At 34.3% G+C, this 17913-nt stretch overlaps 1 protein-coding gene across 1 annotated transcript in view; it reads right to left on the bottom strand.

Annotated features, from left to right (window-relative positions):
• Positions 1-4384, bottom strand: part of LOC132194070 (Kv channel-interacting protein 1-like) — a 33921-nt gene extending 29537 nt beyond the window's left edge. Inside the window, exons 1-3 of the mRNA XM_059615131.1 lie at positions 4258-4384; positions 2169-2234; positions 1458-1541 (exon numbers count right to left, since the gene is read on the bottom strand). Coding sequence (XP_059471114.1) covers positions 1458-1541; positions 2169-2234; positions 4258-4276 — 169 coding nt within the window. The 5' untranslated portion in view covers positions 4277-4384. The remainder of the gene's footprint in view (positions 1-1457; positions 1542-2168; positions 2235-4257) is intronic.
• Positions 4385-17913: the final 13529 nt, after the last annotated feature.

Below are 17913 nucleotides of genomic sequence, written 5' to 3'. Positions count from 1 at the left end.
CGACAGTTACCCAACCATAAAGTGACCACAAATAATTTACCCAAAGACAAAAACACGCTGGCGGCGCGGAAACGGAAAATTTAACAGACTTTCTTTATATTATTTTTTTCTCTTTTCTCGTCGGAGCAAATGTAATAATTATTTTGTATCAGAGAGAGGAGAGCGGCGACAGACTTTATTCCTTTTTTTTTCGCGAATCCCACACGATATGGCTGCTGCTCGAGCGCATTATTGGACATACCTCTCGGCCACGGCCAGACCAATCGACTCCGAGAACGGCCTCTTACATTCATTAAAACAAAGATGGTGTATAATCAATTAAGAAGGAATGACACTCATTGGTGGTCCCAAGCCTCGCCGTGGGCACAATTTTCTTTCACTCGCGGAGCCCCAGACACAATCCGCTGAGGACATCTACCGCGCCTTTGACGCCCAGACCCACTCATTGCTTTTTAACTCTGCACAAGAGGAGCAGAAAGAAATTCTTAATTCTGCTTATTCAAATTAATTATTTATATATCATCTTTACTACAATTTTTGATTGTATCAGGAATTTTACATGATCTAAATGAAGAGATTTTTTTTTAATTTGAAGATAATGCAATTTGTCAAAATTTGAGCACTATACAGGTACTTTTTGCGATGATCTGTATTAATTTTGATTCAATATTCAATTACATAATGATATTCTTCAGCCCTTCGTCACCACAATCCAATTTGATTTCTATATTAATATATTTTAGCATACAAATCATATTTTTTCTGCATAAAACATTAAGAGAAACATCATAATTAAATATATTAATTGTGTTCCTGTTGTGTTCTAAATAAAAAGCGCAAATTTTACTACAGCTTTAGCATAAAAAAAAATTAATTAAAAGTTTAAATAAATAACAAAAAAATTGTTTTAATTTTTAAGCAACTTTTATTTTGTTTTTCTTTGTTTTATTTATGGCAAAAAAAGTTTACTTTATTTAAAATAATTAAATTAAAGTTAAATGACTATATTTTCGATATTTACATTAATTTCTACTTTTACTAAATTTTGCAAATTTAATTTAATGATGAGCTATGCTGATTGTGCAATGAAATCACATTATTGTTATAGGGTTAGTATGACTATATGCAAAAGTTTTCGTCTGTTAAAATATTGTGTATAAATGTGGTGTACAATTATTAAATTGCTTGCGCTAGGTCGTCACACGATTGTATATTGCTATATATTCTATCAGTTGAATCGAAAAAATTAATTGATGAAAAAGGTGTCAAATTTTATGACTTAACTATATCAAAATTTCAACACTGTGATATTTTTTTAAATTTAAAATGAAGCAGATATAATTCCATTTAATGTTTGTTTTTTGAGAATTTAAGGGAAAATAATAATTCAAAGTTTTTGATTCCAGTTTCTCCCACATCTTAACAATTCGATCAAGATAATTGAAAATGGTACTTACATTCCGAGCACTCGCTTGAAGCTGCCTCCATCATAATAGCGTTATCCTTTTTGAGCGGAGGATTTCCAACAACTTTTTGGATAGCTGTAAATTTTAGAAAAAACCAAATAAAAATCACAGATTGATATTTCCAGCAAAGGTTTAAAAGAGCAAGAAGTGTGCGGAAAATTTGGTCTACTGAATTGATTTCCAGAGTCTATTTTCAGATTTGGTGAACCTCTTTTGAGAATGGAAGAGAAAAAAGTTCAACAAATCTGCCAGTTTCGAGCGAGAGAAAATAAGCTTTCGAAGGAAAATATTAACAGTATCATAAGAGAGATTTGATGTAATTGTCTCTTTAATTAAGTGACAAGAATAGAATAAATATTAATTTGGATTCGGAAAATGAATCAGAAGACAGAGTTTGATTTAGATTTTAAATTTTGATTTCAAAATAATTAAATATAAATTATAGAAGCGAAGAATGATGAAAAGAAGAACTAAATTGTAATTGTAAATCATTTATTTTGAAAAAACAAGCCAAAAATTTCATTTAAGTTCAATGATTTATTTAGCATAATTTTTTAATTTTTCAACAAATTACTTTTTTCCAATTTTGTATTAGCCAATACGTCTCGTTTTGCTGAAATAATAGATATTGCCGTTTTTTTTTTTAAATTTCGTTCATATTTTATTTTCACCGCTGCATATTTTCCAGCATGCAAATCCTACCTTTGCGAGCCATTTTCTGTACATGTGACGACATGTCAAAGTTTCGCCTGTCTCCATTCGAGAAGTCTGCAACAAGTTGAGCGAATTGAACAATCGAGTAACCTGCGCGCCGTTTAAAATCGAATTTCTGCACTTTTTAAGGCGGCCACTTTAGGACAGCGAGTGTAATTATGTCGTAATTTTATTCGACATAAAAAAGAGAACGCCGAGCGTGAGGTGCGTCCAGTGAGCTGCGTGTGTGTGTTGTTTAATAATTCAATTCAGAATTCGCCGTCTGTGCTCTCTCGCAGAAAAAAAAACTTTGCGGTCGGCGGCTCTTTTAGGTCGGCAAAATCTCTTTCATCCGTCCATATTCTCATCGTCATTGGCGGGCCAAAAATTCAGGTGTTTGTGTGTGGCAAGAAATGGCAAAACACACTCGGCAGTAGCCAGACCCACAGACCGGTAATGAAGTAATAATTCTTCCTCGCGAGCTTTTTGCGGCCGCGTGCAAAAAAGGGTCGCGCAAACAAAAAGGTCAAGGGGTTAATGAAGCGTTAGAAAGTCTCCGTCGGCCGGGTGCAGGTTGCGCAAAATCGGCGCGGTGTGATTAAAGAAAAGCCTCGGCTAATCGCGTAATTTGCCTCGGAATTGATAATTGTCTGTTGAAAGAGCTCGCTCTCATTACGAGTCATAAAACTGACCGCAAAAAGAGAAAGATGCTTCAAAGCCAAAGCAAAAATTGAAGCCGCTCATATTGCACAGCAATCATGGATCTTCACGTCCTTCTTGTACTGGAAAAATTGTGCAAATTTTTTTGGGTCCATCAGATGCAAAAATTCAAAAGAAATATGGGCTTTTGATTTCCGGTGTGAAATTCAAATGAGAAGGTTGAATGAAAGGAGCAAGGACGAAGCCTTGAAAAACTTCACTAATTCAAATTCCATGGCTTCATTATTAGGTCTAATTTAATAATCTATTTATTATGCAGGATTCATTCTATAATTTAATAAATGTTTTTAAGAAGCGTAATTTTATTTTCATTTATAATAAAGACAGGTCAAATTGTGAAATTTTTAAGCAAAAATCTAATGAATAATGATTTTCCAATTAATTAATCAAAATTAATCTTTCTATCACATTTAATTACTAAACATATTTCAATCGTAAATCATAACATGAAAATTTGGGTGTGACTAAAAAGACTAAAAATAGGCTTTATATTCATCCACCTGCACATTCACCTCATTGTAAATTCAAAGGTATTTTGAGTGTGGAAATTTTAATAATTTCTTTTTTATTTTCAAGAAAACATTCTTTACTTTTAGTTTTAACTTACATTTCGACGTATGTTATTGAAGAATCTTGGAACAAACAAAAGTTAATGAAACCATTAAACATAAATTTATTTAATTTGAAAGAGAGACCCCAGAAATATACTAAAGCAGAAATTTATCTTAAACGTTGATAAAATTTGTGGAAATTAAAAAATATAAATTTGATTAACAATAGCATAGTGGATAATTTCACTAGTTTATTTAATATTTCTGCATTACAATTTGAAAAAATTGCAACAATGAATATTAATATCTAAAAGATATGCTTTAAAGCCTTTAAAGCACTTTAAAGCCTACTAATTTTTCATTGACACGCAGGTTGCCTACACGTGTCTGGTGGAACATAATAAAATATCTTATGAAATATTTATTTTATTTCATGATTCTTTAATAATCCTAGGTAAAATCGAAAACATCCAATGAAATGAGTTTTTTCTTCTTTTAATGGCGTTTATACTTCAATTCATTTAATAATAAGGATATCAAATTTTAAACAGAATTCTACTTCTATGTAATTTGGCAAACTGTAACTGATATTTTTAAACGTCAAGCTACACAAGAATTATAAACTGAAGCAAACACGAGTCAAAAGCCAGAATGAATTAAATGTGAGGGCTAAAAACAACGTACGTGTGTATGTAATTCTGCCAAAAGATATGTCACAAACTCCAACAAAGCTACGGCATTTTAATTGGCCGAGCGTCACGAAAAAAAAAAACAACACACTAAACTTCAAATTAAAATTAGCATTGGCGCGTCAGGTGTGCGCGTACCTGAGGGTTGGTGGCTCATGGCCCGTGTGATCCGCGACCGGCGTCGTGTTTTCGTCGGTCAACTTAATGGTGTTACGGGGAAGAACTGCGTGCGGAGGCAACACAGCATCTCAGCAGCGAGTCGCGGGCGTGATCTCTCTGGGGCGCGCGAGTTGGCCATTGTGGGATACTCGGACTGGGCAGCGTGCCAGTAATTCACGCACGCAGCTAGCCAGTATGTATTTTTATACGTATAGAGCTGCTTTTACTATCAACGTGTTTGTTGAATTCCCCTGGCGAGAGCGCGAGACGAACGCATCAACAAAAATAAATATTTTGATGCAATATCCGCGTGTGTCTCTCAGCGGCCGCCACTCAATCTGCAGCGTTCAAAAATGGAGGAGCAAAATGGGTCAAGGGGAGAAGTTAATTTTTCAAGAGGCTTGTTTGAAAATCTCCTTGTTATGCCCAATCTTCTGTGAAACCTGTTTAATTCGTCGAAACTAGAAAAAGTGCGGAATGGGTGCCAAGAGAGTAAAATCAGAGTGTTGACAAAAATAATTCTCGGTTTTTTGGCATAAAAACGTTACTATTTTTGTTTCGGAATAAAAGGTCAGATCACTCAGCGCGGGAAAATAATCAAGAGAAACACTTTAAAAATAAATGGATTCCGGCGGGTCAGAGTTTATCTCATTCGAAAAAGCTGCGCTTCCGTTTCTGTAAACACGGCGAAATTCCACGGACATTGCGCGCCTATTTGTTTGTTTGAAAACCGGCCTGCCCGTTTGATCTTGCATGTGCGCCTGGCTTGCCAAACAAAAGGAGTTCTCTCTTATTCGCCCTCAATAGACCACTAAAAATCGAAAACTGTTTTAATTCTCTTGTCGAGTGGAAGAAGAAGAAGTTCCTCTGGGGAGGAAGTGCTGGAGTCGTAAAATAGCAAGTTGTTTCTATTTAGCAAACATGCGTGCAGCGAGCGCACCCTTGTTTTGCTCTGTCTAAAAGTGAACGCGCGCGCACCTATAAACACACGACATGCCGTAAATTAGGCGCATATGTAAGCGCCGCAGTTTATGAAATTTCATCGCCAAGCGCTTTGCGCTTGCAACTCTTAATATCGCACGCGGACGCGCCTTTCAAACAGTTGGACGCAGGCCAAGAATGTGAAAACCATACTCTATTTTAAACGGTTAATATCAATTAAATTAACTAAATGGACAAACGGCAGGAATGAGATTATTTTATGATCTACAAAAAATTACAAAATGTTGAAGGGCATTGAAATATAAGCATTAAATTTGCAAAATAGTTATGAATGCTATTGTTTTCCCCTTTCTCTCTTAAAAAAAATAAATAAATAGAGGTTTGATTAATATTGTAGTTTATATGACTAAATAATTTAAAAAATTCTTAGAAAAAAATCTTGTGTCCAAGCAGTTTTATTTTTTTTTCAGCTGGAAACCTTGAAACAAATTTGCATAAAATTTTGGACCTTGAAGACTTCAGTAATTGCGCTAATTTTTATTTTATTTCTATTTATTTGCTGTAAACCATTTGCTTTTGAAATATGCAGATTCAATGTAAATTTATTCTACAGATAATTGGAAATGATGATATTATAATATTGTAAACGTTTTTTTCTCTCCTTAAACATTTTTCATGAAATGTTTCAATTTGTTAAGTTAATGATTAAAGGCAATTCATTATTATTACTCATTACCATTGTGTTTTAGCACAAATCCTCCATAATTATTTCTTATAAATTGTATGAAATTGTTGATCTCGGATTAATTACACTTTTAATACTATTAAAAAATAAAAAAATTTAGCACCAAATGGACATTTGGACAACTTTAAATTGTGATTAATCACAATGTTGAATGTAACCAAACCATAGACAGCGTTTGAACATTATTTATTTTTTTATTACTTAGGAATTTAATTTGTACCAAAAAATATACGCAAGCATAACCCCGAAAAATATTTTAACTTAAAAAATTATAGTAAAATAGACAAAATTTGTAAAATGAATTATTTATGGCAAAATTTATTAAGAAGTAATAACAAATACGTTATAAATATAATATTTAAAATAAGAATTAACATATTTTTTTTTTTGGTACTTTTTAGTTGCAAAGAATATTATTTTTAGTGTTGGGAAATAAGCATCAAATAAAGATTAAAAAATTTTCTTTCAAGACATTATGTGTTCACTGTGGCAAAAAAAATTATTTAATTCAAACTGTATTTATGGTACTGGTTTCAGTTTGAAGTTATCCAAATGAGTTAATATACATAAATAGTATTGTAATATTTTGCTTTTTTTCAATACTAAATGGTAATGTTTGGTTTTGTTGACTTTTTATATGAATTTTAAATGGTTGTGAGAAAAATCATTTGTGGTGAAAATATTGAGCCATACTTGACCATTCCTGAGCTCGGTCCAAAAATAATCTTGAGCGGCGGCGATGCAGCTTTCGCCACCGTGTCATCCTCTGAATATAGCCACGCAGGAGAGCAGGGCGGTTATGCAACCGGCGGTGACTGCGGCAGGAGCTTCGTCTCGGATGTACACGCGTCCCGATAGGCGAGAGTCGAGCAACTGGGACGATTCGCGCTGATAGACAGAAAATATACAATAAACAACGAGAAGAAGTCTTTTAATTATTTAGCCGAAAAACGCGCTGCGAGAGCAACCGAAAATGAAAAGCGGTGGGAGAATAATAGGAAATTTTCGGTTCCAAAGAAAATTCCTGCTTTTTGCTGAAAAATACTTGAGGTGCCTCTTTATTATATTTTGGCCGTCATCATTGTGCAATTAACTAGTCTCGGAGTGAGTGTGTGTGTTCTAATAATTCGCTCTCTCAACACAATTATACGCCAACGAGAGGGACCTTGAGTTTTCATTTGCCAGTAGCACTTCATCCTTTCCGATGTAATTTTGTATCACTTTTTAGCATTTTTACCTTGCGCGCATACAAATTGAACAATTGGCACCTCTTATTTGGTCTCGACGCAGTCAACAACCAGCAGCAGAATGATGATCATTATCATCGCAGCGAACGCGAAATTAAGAAAAAATGTTGCGGCGGAAAGAAGCAAAAAGAGGCGCGCAATTAAAAAATACCTACCTCGTGTGCCGCCGCCGCCGCCCGTTTATATCAATTTATGCACATAAAGGAGAAAACAAGAGACTTTTTTGGCAGGAACAAAAAGTTGTTAAATTAAATCAGAGATCACTTTGATTAAGCTTGACCGCTGCCTTTCTCTATCTCTCTCTTTCTTGGGATGTACTGAAATAGACCTCTTTTAATTATGTTAATGGCTCGTGGCGGACTAGCAGCTGAGAGTTATATTTCAAAGCCATTTCCATATAATATTGTGCTCCGTTTCATCAAATTAAAGGTTAAGCCCAGATTTAAACTTTGGACTGCCAAAATCGCTTTGGGCAAAGACTATGATTGTTGAAAACAAATGCTTTATTACGTTTTAATAAAATTTATTGTTAACATTAAATTTAACCAAACAATCTTTATTAATTTGATGTAATTTAAAATTTTTTTTATACAATAAAATTAAAAAAATAAATTTGTTTATTTATTTTTATAAAAATGTTATACCAATCTTATTTAAAATATTTTTACTTTTTTGCTTGAAAGTTGATAGTAGTTTTGAGTGTAATTTTTAATTATATTTTTAGTTTATAAATAATTTGGGAATCTGCTGTGATCTAGCAAATGATAATATAATTATATTTTCTGCGTTGTATTTTAAAGTCATAGGCATTGAATCGAATTAATTATTTCTTAATGTTGTTTGAATTGAATGAGTTTCTAATTTTTAATATTGAAATTTGAGTGATTAGAATCGTTAATTGTTTGGTCGTGGATAAAAAAATTATTTCAACAGAATGTATCATCAAAAGAAAGATAAATCCTGTTCTTTTTTTTTAAACCTTGAGCTAACTCATAATCTATTAAAATAAAAGTAAAGAATAATATTTATTTTGAAAATAAAAATATATTACAAATTTGAAAATAGACGACCGATGGGAACAATTTTCATCTCATCAAATCATTTAATGACAAAAAGTTAAATAACAGAGAGAAAAGTTCCACTTTTACTTGAAACAACAAGGATTTAATATCATTTCATCATTATGCATAGAATATAATATGGAAAATAAATATTAATGGAGCAAAAAATTCAAGATTGCAATGGTAAAATTTGTTTCGTAAAAAAAACCGCGTTGTTGTACTCAATTTCTAAATATAAGGGCTTCAAATGCTTGTATAGTTTTTAAACTTTTTCAAGGAACTTTTTATTTATTTATACTAAAAATTATTTTACTCACTTAAAATAAAAACGGCACTGGTCCAGATGTCCCCCTCAACTTGTTGGCCAAAATAGCGGCGCGAAATCTGTGTCTAGACCACACGCGCGCACTTAACTTTCTTGCAGACAGATAGACGACGAGGCGCTTAATAGATTTCCGTGTATTTAGCCTGCGATGGTGAGTGTCCGGCGCGTTTTCACAGGATTTTCTCGCTTTTTCCCTCAAACGAGGTTAATTTCTCGGTGTCGCAGATTACGCATTAGGTTTTCCTCGACAATTAACAATCATAAAGTGATAATTGCACGCGTATAGTTCGCACTTGTCTCTCAGTCAGCGTGTTAGTAATGAGCCGGGCAATTACGAGTCGCCACATTATTAGACCCCGCTTTATTGTGCAAGTACGCAAAATAATTATTGACAACACCCGGCGATTATCGGCCTGCACAAATAAGTTGTAATAATTTCTCATTTGCCAAGATAATAATCTTCGTTCGCTCTCGAAATTAACAGTTAGCACCGGGGTCGAAAAATTGCACGGAGCTGCTGCTGCGGGTAAACCACACGCTCATTATTGCTGCGTGTCCGAAATTAAAAAAGGAAAAAAATCACGACCCCGGCGGGGACTGTTATATTTGACCAGGAAAACGGAGATCAAACAAAATTCACCAAATTTTTCTAGGAAAAATATTTCCAAAAGTAAAAATAAATCGTCTTGATTTCCTCTACTTCTTTTAAAAATATGACAAGCGTTTTTAAAAATTTAATTGAAATATTTTTATTAATAGCATAGTATAAAAAGCTAGAATGGATTTTTGTACACTTTATATTCTGAGCAAACCTTACTTGCTGATCGACACAGTAAAAAATTCGCACCCCTCAGTTTCAAGCCAGAGATTCGTTAAATAGTGTCAAATCAAGTTCCTACAACAATGACTTTACTATATTCCATTAAAGAGTAATTGAAGACTCGTTCCTCATTCTTGATAAATTCAAATTATGCCAATGCTCTATAATTTCTAATTATTGTACTCTGAAGTTAAAATTAATGTGCAATTTTAAACAGAATCAGTCGGACTTTCTCATAAAAAGAATAATACGTACTTTAAAAAAGCATTTTTACTGGACATTAATGTTAAATATCCTCAAATCTCCTCTGGGGCTCAAGTTATTTTATTATTGGGCAAAAAAGATAATTGTGGTACCACAGTGTGGGCGCAAATTGTGGTACCACAGTGTGGGAGCAAATTGTGGTACCACAGTGTGGGAGCAAATTGTGGTACCACAGTGTGGGCGCAAATTGTGGTACCACAGTGTGGGAGCAAATTGTGGTACCACAGTGTGGGAGCAAATTGTGGTACCTCAGTGTGGGAGAAAATTGTGGTACCACATTGTGGGAGCCAATTGTGGTACCACAGTGTGGGAGCAAATTGTGGTACCTCAGTGTGGGAGCAAATTGTGGTACCACAGTGTGGGAGCAAATTGTGGTACCACAGTGTGGGCGCAAATTGTGGTACCACAGTGTGGGAGCAAATTGTGGTACCACAGTGTGGGCGCAAATTGTGGTACCACAGTGTGGGCGCAAATTGTGGTACCACAGTGTGGGAGCAAATTGTGGTACCACAGTGTGGGAGCAAATTGTGGTACCTCAGTGTGGGAGCAAATTGTGGTACCTCAGTGTGGGAGCAAATTGTGGTACCACAGTGTGGGCGCAAATTGTGGTACCACAGTGTGGGAGCAAATTGTGGTACCTCAGTGTGGGAGCAAATTGTGGTACCACAGTGTGGGCGCAAATTGTGGTACCACAGTGTGGGCGCAAATTGTGGTACCTCAGTGTGGGAGCAAATTGTGGTACCACAGTGTGGGCGCAAATTGTGGTACCACAGTGTGGGCGCAAATTGTGGTACCTCAGTGTGGGAGCAAATTGTGGTACCACAGTGTGGGCGCAAATTGTGGTACCTCAGTGTGGGAGCAAATTGTGGTACCACAGTGTGGGCGCAAATTGTGGTACCACAGTGTGGGAGCAAATTGTGGTACCTCAGTGTGGGAGCAAATTGTGGTACCACAGTGTGGGCGCAAATTGTGGTACCACAGTGTGGGCGCAAATTGTGGTACCTCAGTGTGGGAGCAAATTGTGGTACCACAGTGTGGGCGCAAATTGTGGTACCACAGTGTGGGAGCAAATTGTGGTACCACAGTGTGGGAGCAAATTGTGGTACCTCAGTGTGGGAGCAAATTGTGGTACCACAGTGTGGGCGCAAATTGTGGTACCACAGTGTGGGCGCAAATTGTGGTACCTCAGTGTGGGAGCAAATTGTGGTACCACAGTGTGGGCGCAAATTGTGGTACCACAGTGTGGGAGCAAATTGTGGTACCACAGTGTGGGCGCAAATTGTGGTACCACAGTGTGGGCGCAAATTGTGGTACCACAGTGTGGGAGCAAATTGTGGTACCACAGTGTGGGAGCAAATTGTGGTACCTCAGTGTGGGAGCAAATTGTGGTACCACAGTGTGGGCGCAAATTGTGGTACCACAGTGTGGGAGCAAATTGTGGTACCTCAGTGTGGGAGCAAATTGTGGTACCACAGTGTGGGCGCAAATTGTGGTACCACAGTGTGGGCGCAAATTGTGGTACCACAGTGTGGGAGCAAATTGTGGTACCAAACAGCGCACGCGATGAATTAAATAATATAAAATACATGGTTGCTAAGTTGCTAAAAAAAATATTATAATTGTATTTGAATTCAACCAATTTTTAAGAAATTGATTTACTTAACTTCGTGAAAGGAAAAATTATCTTGATCCCCCCCTAATTATGAGCCATAAAAAGATTCGATTAAAAGGGGGTGCGAGAGACGTATAAGAGTTATAAATATACATTTTCATTTAAAATTAAATAAGTCATATAATTTTATCTACCGGAATATTAAAAACCATTCGAAGAGCACTGTAAGCATAGGGAATAATTATATTAAATATAAAAATAAATAAATTACTATTAAAATTGACGACGAAATAGAAATGGAAATGGATAGGCTGCGAAATAGAAGTCGTAATCGAAAAAGGCGACGAAATAGAATGGGTAAGCAAATGGAAAATGAAATAGAAATGGAAATGGAACGATTCTATCTTACAGAATTAGACCCCTGGTGTTCTTTCATTTTACTATATTTTCTTAAAAATTACTCTGCTGTCTGTAATTATCTAAGAGAGTTATTAATCTATGAATTTAGTTTCTGCATTATTTAATTTTATTGCAAATTCAAGTACACCCACACCCTGTCGTTGCTAATTTCATCCCTCTCGAGGGCGTCACACACCCACGGAAAATTCTCGAAGTTGGCGGGCCTTTGCAAAAATAGAAACCGCGTGGATGATTGAAAGGAAGGCGCGGCCGTCAATTAATCGTTAATTAGTATAGCACGGTCGTCATCGTTTTTGGCAGACAGGAAGTGACCGAGATAGATTCTCTTCTACTTATCCACTCGTCGTTACGCAAACAGGCGCGTTCGAAACAAATTACATTTTCTGTCACCTGTCCACGTCGTCCATTCAATACTTTGTCCGCTAACTCAATTAGCGCAAGTGCCAAAAAAAAAATTATAGTTGATCATTTTTTATTTTGGATCGATGGTGGAACTGATTAAATCTGCTAGTCAATTTTTAAATCAAATTGATAATAGAAAGGAATTTTAATCAAAATCAGAAATAAATATTCTTAAAATTTTCAAATATCAAGTAGAAGTCATCAAGATTTAAACAAGTTCAGTTACATTTGAAATTTGAGGAAGGGTATAAAACGTATCAGAAAATAATTAAGCAAGTCAAATAGGCAGAATTCCTAATAAAATGTTTGTGGAGAATTTGCTTTCCCACAATAAATAATTTCATTTTTCATTTCTTATCAAATCAGCTTACTTTGTTTTCTTTGTAATTATAAAATATATCTAATGACAGCTGATTTCATTTTATATTTGTACTTTCCCATTGAATTAAATTTTGCCCATAAACGAGAATATTTTCTGTTAAAAAAACGCGTGTTTTATTATTTTCAACTTTCGTTCTGAGGTGGTTGGTGTACGGTAAATGAGCGCGGCGGCGGCGTTTTTAATATGATGATTGTCTCTCCGCACGGGGTAATTATGTATAATTTTAACTGTTTTCCGACTCATGATGCAGCATATTAGGTACTCTGCTCTCAGCGAGCGCACTATGAATATAACACACGCGCGCGCGGCAGAAGAGAAGAGACTCCGGCATCACTAACTATATATGCCTGACAATCAAGACCGCATTTCTCGGAATTTCGCCTCATCTTTCCCATCGTAAACAACAAGAGCCAACTAACGCATGAAAGAAGCATCCAATCATTCAAAAAAATAGCGCGCAACACTTTGATTCAATCTAGTGACTTTTGTGACGAGAGGAAGCTGCGGCCGTCGCACTATTTAACAATTTATACACGCACCAAAAATAAATAATGAAGGATTTATTTTGTCTCAAGTATGTATGAAAGAAATAAATTATAGTTTATTTAGTCTCAAGATATTAAAATAAAAATAATATTTAATTTTTTTTTAATTGTTTAAACTTTTAACCACATTTAGTCTTTAAATAAAATTTTTTTTTACATATTAATATAAGTTATCAAATAATTTTTTAATAACAATCTGTCTGATTTGACTAAATATTGAAACTCTTTTTAAGGTTTAGAATATTTATACCTATTTTATTTTTATATTTTACCTTGCCAACTGTTTTGAATCAAAATGTTAATATTTAATCCTCGAGACGTGGAGACTTGACTCGCGTTCCAACATGTTAATTTTTTTAATAATTACCTCTAAAATAATGCAATATTCTTTAACAACAAAATTTTAATATAGATAATTAGTTAAATAATCTAACATTTAAAAATAACATTATTCTGGTTCAAGTCTTATTATTTTGTTAATATCTAGCCGCACGAATGGTCAAGTTTTGTAGCAAAGTTTTGGAATTTCACTGTCGGTTCCGTGGAAGGCTTTGAAAATACGCGTTGCCGCGCGCCTCGTTTCCGAGAACGATCGTCGGTGCCTCGATCACTTCTTGAATGATGCGCGGCGACACAGTAGGAGGATGTGCATGTAAAAAACTAGATCAAGTCTTTTGTCACGGTTGATGTGTCCTGTCACTTCTTGCTGTGCCGCCGTGTGCAAACAAAAAACGGCGGCACCACATCACTTTCTAAAATTGATTGAAATCAATTAAATGCGCTGCCGGGACGCGCGTGTAATTAATGGAAATGCACGCGGATGTGAAAATTTGGTTTCATTGCCGCGTAAAAAGCAAAATTATTTGCGAATGTAGCAAGTACACTCTTATTATTTGCGCAGATCCGCGTTTCACCTGAGACAATTAATTAAACCCTTTCTTTTTAACTGCATCCTTTTGTGTTTTCACTCGAGTTATAATTTTCATTGAAATTATTTTATTTGTTAATCAAAGCAATATAACCTTTTGTTATTCTTAACTTGAATGCGTATTTAATAAAAACCAAAATTATCTTCATTTGTGTCCTATAAGGAAAATTTAAAAGGAATTTTAAACCACTTTGAATGTTATAAAAGAAAAATCACAAATACATACATTATTAATTTTTCAAGTCTCCTTTTCATTCAAACTACTTTAATTAATTTTGAAAAATCTTTGAATCTCTTATAAACAGAAATTAGATAAATTTTGGGCCTCTTGTAACTTTTTCAATGTCAAGTCTTAGTCGAAGTCTGGTTGATCGCGAGACGCTTTAAAAACTCTCACTCTCCGGATCATACAGAAGGCATCACTCCGCACCGTGCCGGGATGATTTGCGTGTCATGGCGATTCCTGGAATAATAACAAGACAAGAATGGATCTCTCTATCGGTGAAGAGTCCGCTGCTGGAGCCAAATGATGTTCATAACTCATGAAATTAACGTTTGGAAAAAAGTTCAGCGCGGGCTCGCAAGACATTGTTAATCAAAATATTTTCATGCCACTTTGTATCAATTAATCTGATTGGAGAGATTGTCTTCAATTTAAAATTTACTAGCGAGCATCTGATGGCCAAATTTAATTTGCATTTCAATTTGCATTTATCTATTAAACATCTTGAATTGAAAAAAAAATAGACGACCTTCAACATATGAAAAAATTTTAACGTAAATACTCTCATCATCATCACTGAAAAATATTGAGATGATTTTAAAGCAAGCGTGTATTATAAACATTTTTACTGGCAGATATAAATCATTTTTTTTTTGCATTCTTATATCATTGAAAATAAAGAAGTTTAACTCTTCAATCCATCTATTTCAACTGTTTCCAACAATATTTTTATTTAATTTAATTTTTTTTTACAGTTAACAGCAGTTCAATCACAAAACTACTAGATTGTTTATATTATTAAATGATATTCAATAAAATCTATCACAATGACAGCTTTGAAGTTTTCGTGAGACGTGAGGATGAATTGTAATTTACCATAATTATTATTCTGATTGAATAATGCAGGAATGAATTAAATTTTATTTCAAATTTCTTGTATGTAGATTTCGTAAAATAAGAAATTAATCAGTAAAATCATAATTAATTGAAAAAAATTATAACAAATGTGTTAATTTGTTTTTTTTTTAATTTATTATATTCTGTAAATTACTAAAAATATTAATACATCATTACTTTAAAAATAATATTTAAAAAAAAATGCGGTTAGAAATTTTTTATGGGATCCACTGCATCAGATGTTTTTTCCTTACAAAAAGAAGGAAGTATTAGCAAAATTCATGCTATAGACGTGGCCGGTGTTTAATTAATTTAAAATGAATAGAAATTTAGAATTGAAATTGAGAGAATTATTGGCTTACCTATCACAATGCAAAATCTACCCACGCAATGAATAGTCTTTATTTTTTTTTAACACAAAAACTTAAAAAAAAATATCGTGTAAATTTCAATGGAATATACTTTTTGAGACAATTAATATTAAATTATGACAATTCTGTATCAAATTCATTTTGAATTCTAAGAAATATATCAAGTTTTTTATGTATGAATTGTTATTAAACTATTAAGTTTAAGCGAATGTTCTTGGATAGGGTAAACACGTGTCAGTAGTGGTGTGAAACATTAGAGATAATAAGACAAGGCTAATGAGAAAATGAAAAATGACTCCCCGGATCGCGCGGCGGCGGCGGCGGCGGCGGCGGCGGCAAGAAGTGTCCGATCGCTCTCGCTCGGCCTGCGCGCCTCGATCGCGAGGAGGGCATCTAATAAACATCGAAGCATGACTTTTCGATATCAAAGCAGGCACAACAATAGCCGCAGTGCAGCACCCACCAACCAAAATATATAAGATGGCGGCCCGAAGAGCTTTTATTAACATACACGCTGTGTATTGAAAAATAATGTTACTCTCCTACGATTTCCGAGAAGTGTGGACAATGAAAGTATAGAGATCGAACGAATAATAATTTTTTACCTTTGGAGCTATTTTTGATCACATGCCATCGCGTCTCCACAGAGAAAGAAGGAAAGCGAATGAGAAGAATCCCCACCCGCTTTAATTTAATTTAATCAACGCGGCCGCAATTAAATCGAGAGCCGCTATTCCCTCTTCGGAATTCAGCGCCGTTGTCCGAATCGGGCTGACAACTTGAATAATGAGGTGCCAATTGAACGTATCAACCTGCCCAACAAAGACTCCTCGCTCTGCCTTCAGTTCTCACACGCTCCAAATTTGGTTTGAAATAGAAATCAATTCATCAATGCATGTGCGCAGCTTTGAAATTTATAAATTTAAAATTTATAATATTGTAACAATAAAAATAATTGCTTATTTAATAAAGTTTTTTAAAAACCATTTTTTGTTAATTTTTTTATATATATATTTTTTTAATATTTAATTGCAATTTTTTTGTTTAAAATGACAAAAATTGCCAAATATTTAACATGAATTTGACCAATTTTTTGTGTTTATTTTTTCAGCAGCATCAATCAATATATATTGCTGTTAACACATAGTAACTTTTGTGGAAGCCAAACTTCATCACTGTATATAGAGCCGCAAAAATTGATTTGAAATGTAATAAAGAAAAAATATCTTAGATATGAAATTGATGATGTATAACATTTTGAAAACTCTTTCTTTCAATTGTTTTCAATCTAATCTTGCAGATCAGTAATTTGAAAAGGAAAAAATGTTCCAAACTCTCTAAATTTAGTTGCAAATTTAAAATTTAAATGTTAAAAATTTCAGATTTCCTCAATTTATAAGTTTTCAGTTGGAATATCCTTAAAAATAATGCAATAAATTTGGAATCATGAACCGTAAAGATTAATGTACTTGTAAAAAATGTTTGATCTAAATAATATAAAATTAACCGCGAATTTCAAATTGCATTCTTCATTAGACTTAAAGTCTAATGTGCTCTCACAGTTCCGTGTTTTTCTAAATGGAATTATTTCATTCGTCAGCAGCAGGTCCGTGGGACACACAATGGAAACTCGCGATTTTCGCGCCGCTTGGGCATTTATCTCCATTTGATTCTCGATTTGTTTTGTGCGTCTCGTCTGTGTGTGTGTGTGCGGATGCATGGCGTTCTCTCGCCGAATATAATTCGCGGCCATCATCCATCGCGGCAACGGCATGACTTAACACAACCAAAATGATTTGAAAAAGGCACCAAAAAAATCAATAGTCCTGGCATATCTGATCGGTTATTGGCATTGCGAGATTGACGCCATGATGCTGGAAGGCGTGACTATTAAAAATTATTATACAGCCGAGCGCGGAGTCGGTGGACGGTGGACCTTGTAGATGCACCCCGGCCGGCCGCCGGATACTCTTGGTTCTAGCCGGACCTTTGCAATTTATTCATTACAATGTTGGCTCTATTTTTATAAGTTACAATTTTCAATACAACAATAAAAATTTAGCAATTAAATATTTTCGCAATATTTAGTTAAATGCATTTAAAATATTATTTTATTATCATGTTTATATTATAGTACTCATTGAGTAAAACTTGTTTACATATATTTTTATTGAAATTTCTAATGCAAAATGTTTAATTGTAAGTTTAAATTGATAAATTGAAGTAGCTTTTATTTCATAAAATAATATTCCATTTCATCATTGACGATAATTATTAAATCGGAAAAGTTTGGTGCTACTTTTATGTGGAAATACAATATATATGTTAATAAGCGCGCGTTAAAAAGTAAATGGATTATTGGTCGTTCATAAAAGTAGTAAGAAAAATATTGTCCCGCGTATTTTTTTACTCAGTTTCGCTTTAAATTTTCTGCAATTTTAGCTTAAAAAT

This window comes from Neocloeon triangulifer, unplaced genomic scaffold (genome assembly GCF_031216515.1).
Source record: "Neocloeon triangulifer isolate White Clay Creek 2 clone unplaced genomic scaffold, ASM3121651v1 ptg000006l, whole genome shotgun sequence".
NCBI classification, from domain to species: Eukaryota; Metazoa; Arthropoda; class Insecta; order Ephemeroptera; family Baetidae; genus Neocloeon; species Neocloeon triangulifer.
The sequence above is the reverse complement of the archived record's forward strand: the minus strand, read 5'-3'. Positions and strand labels throughout refer to the sequence as shown.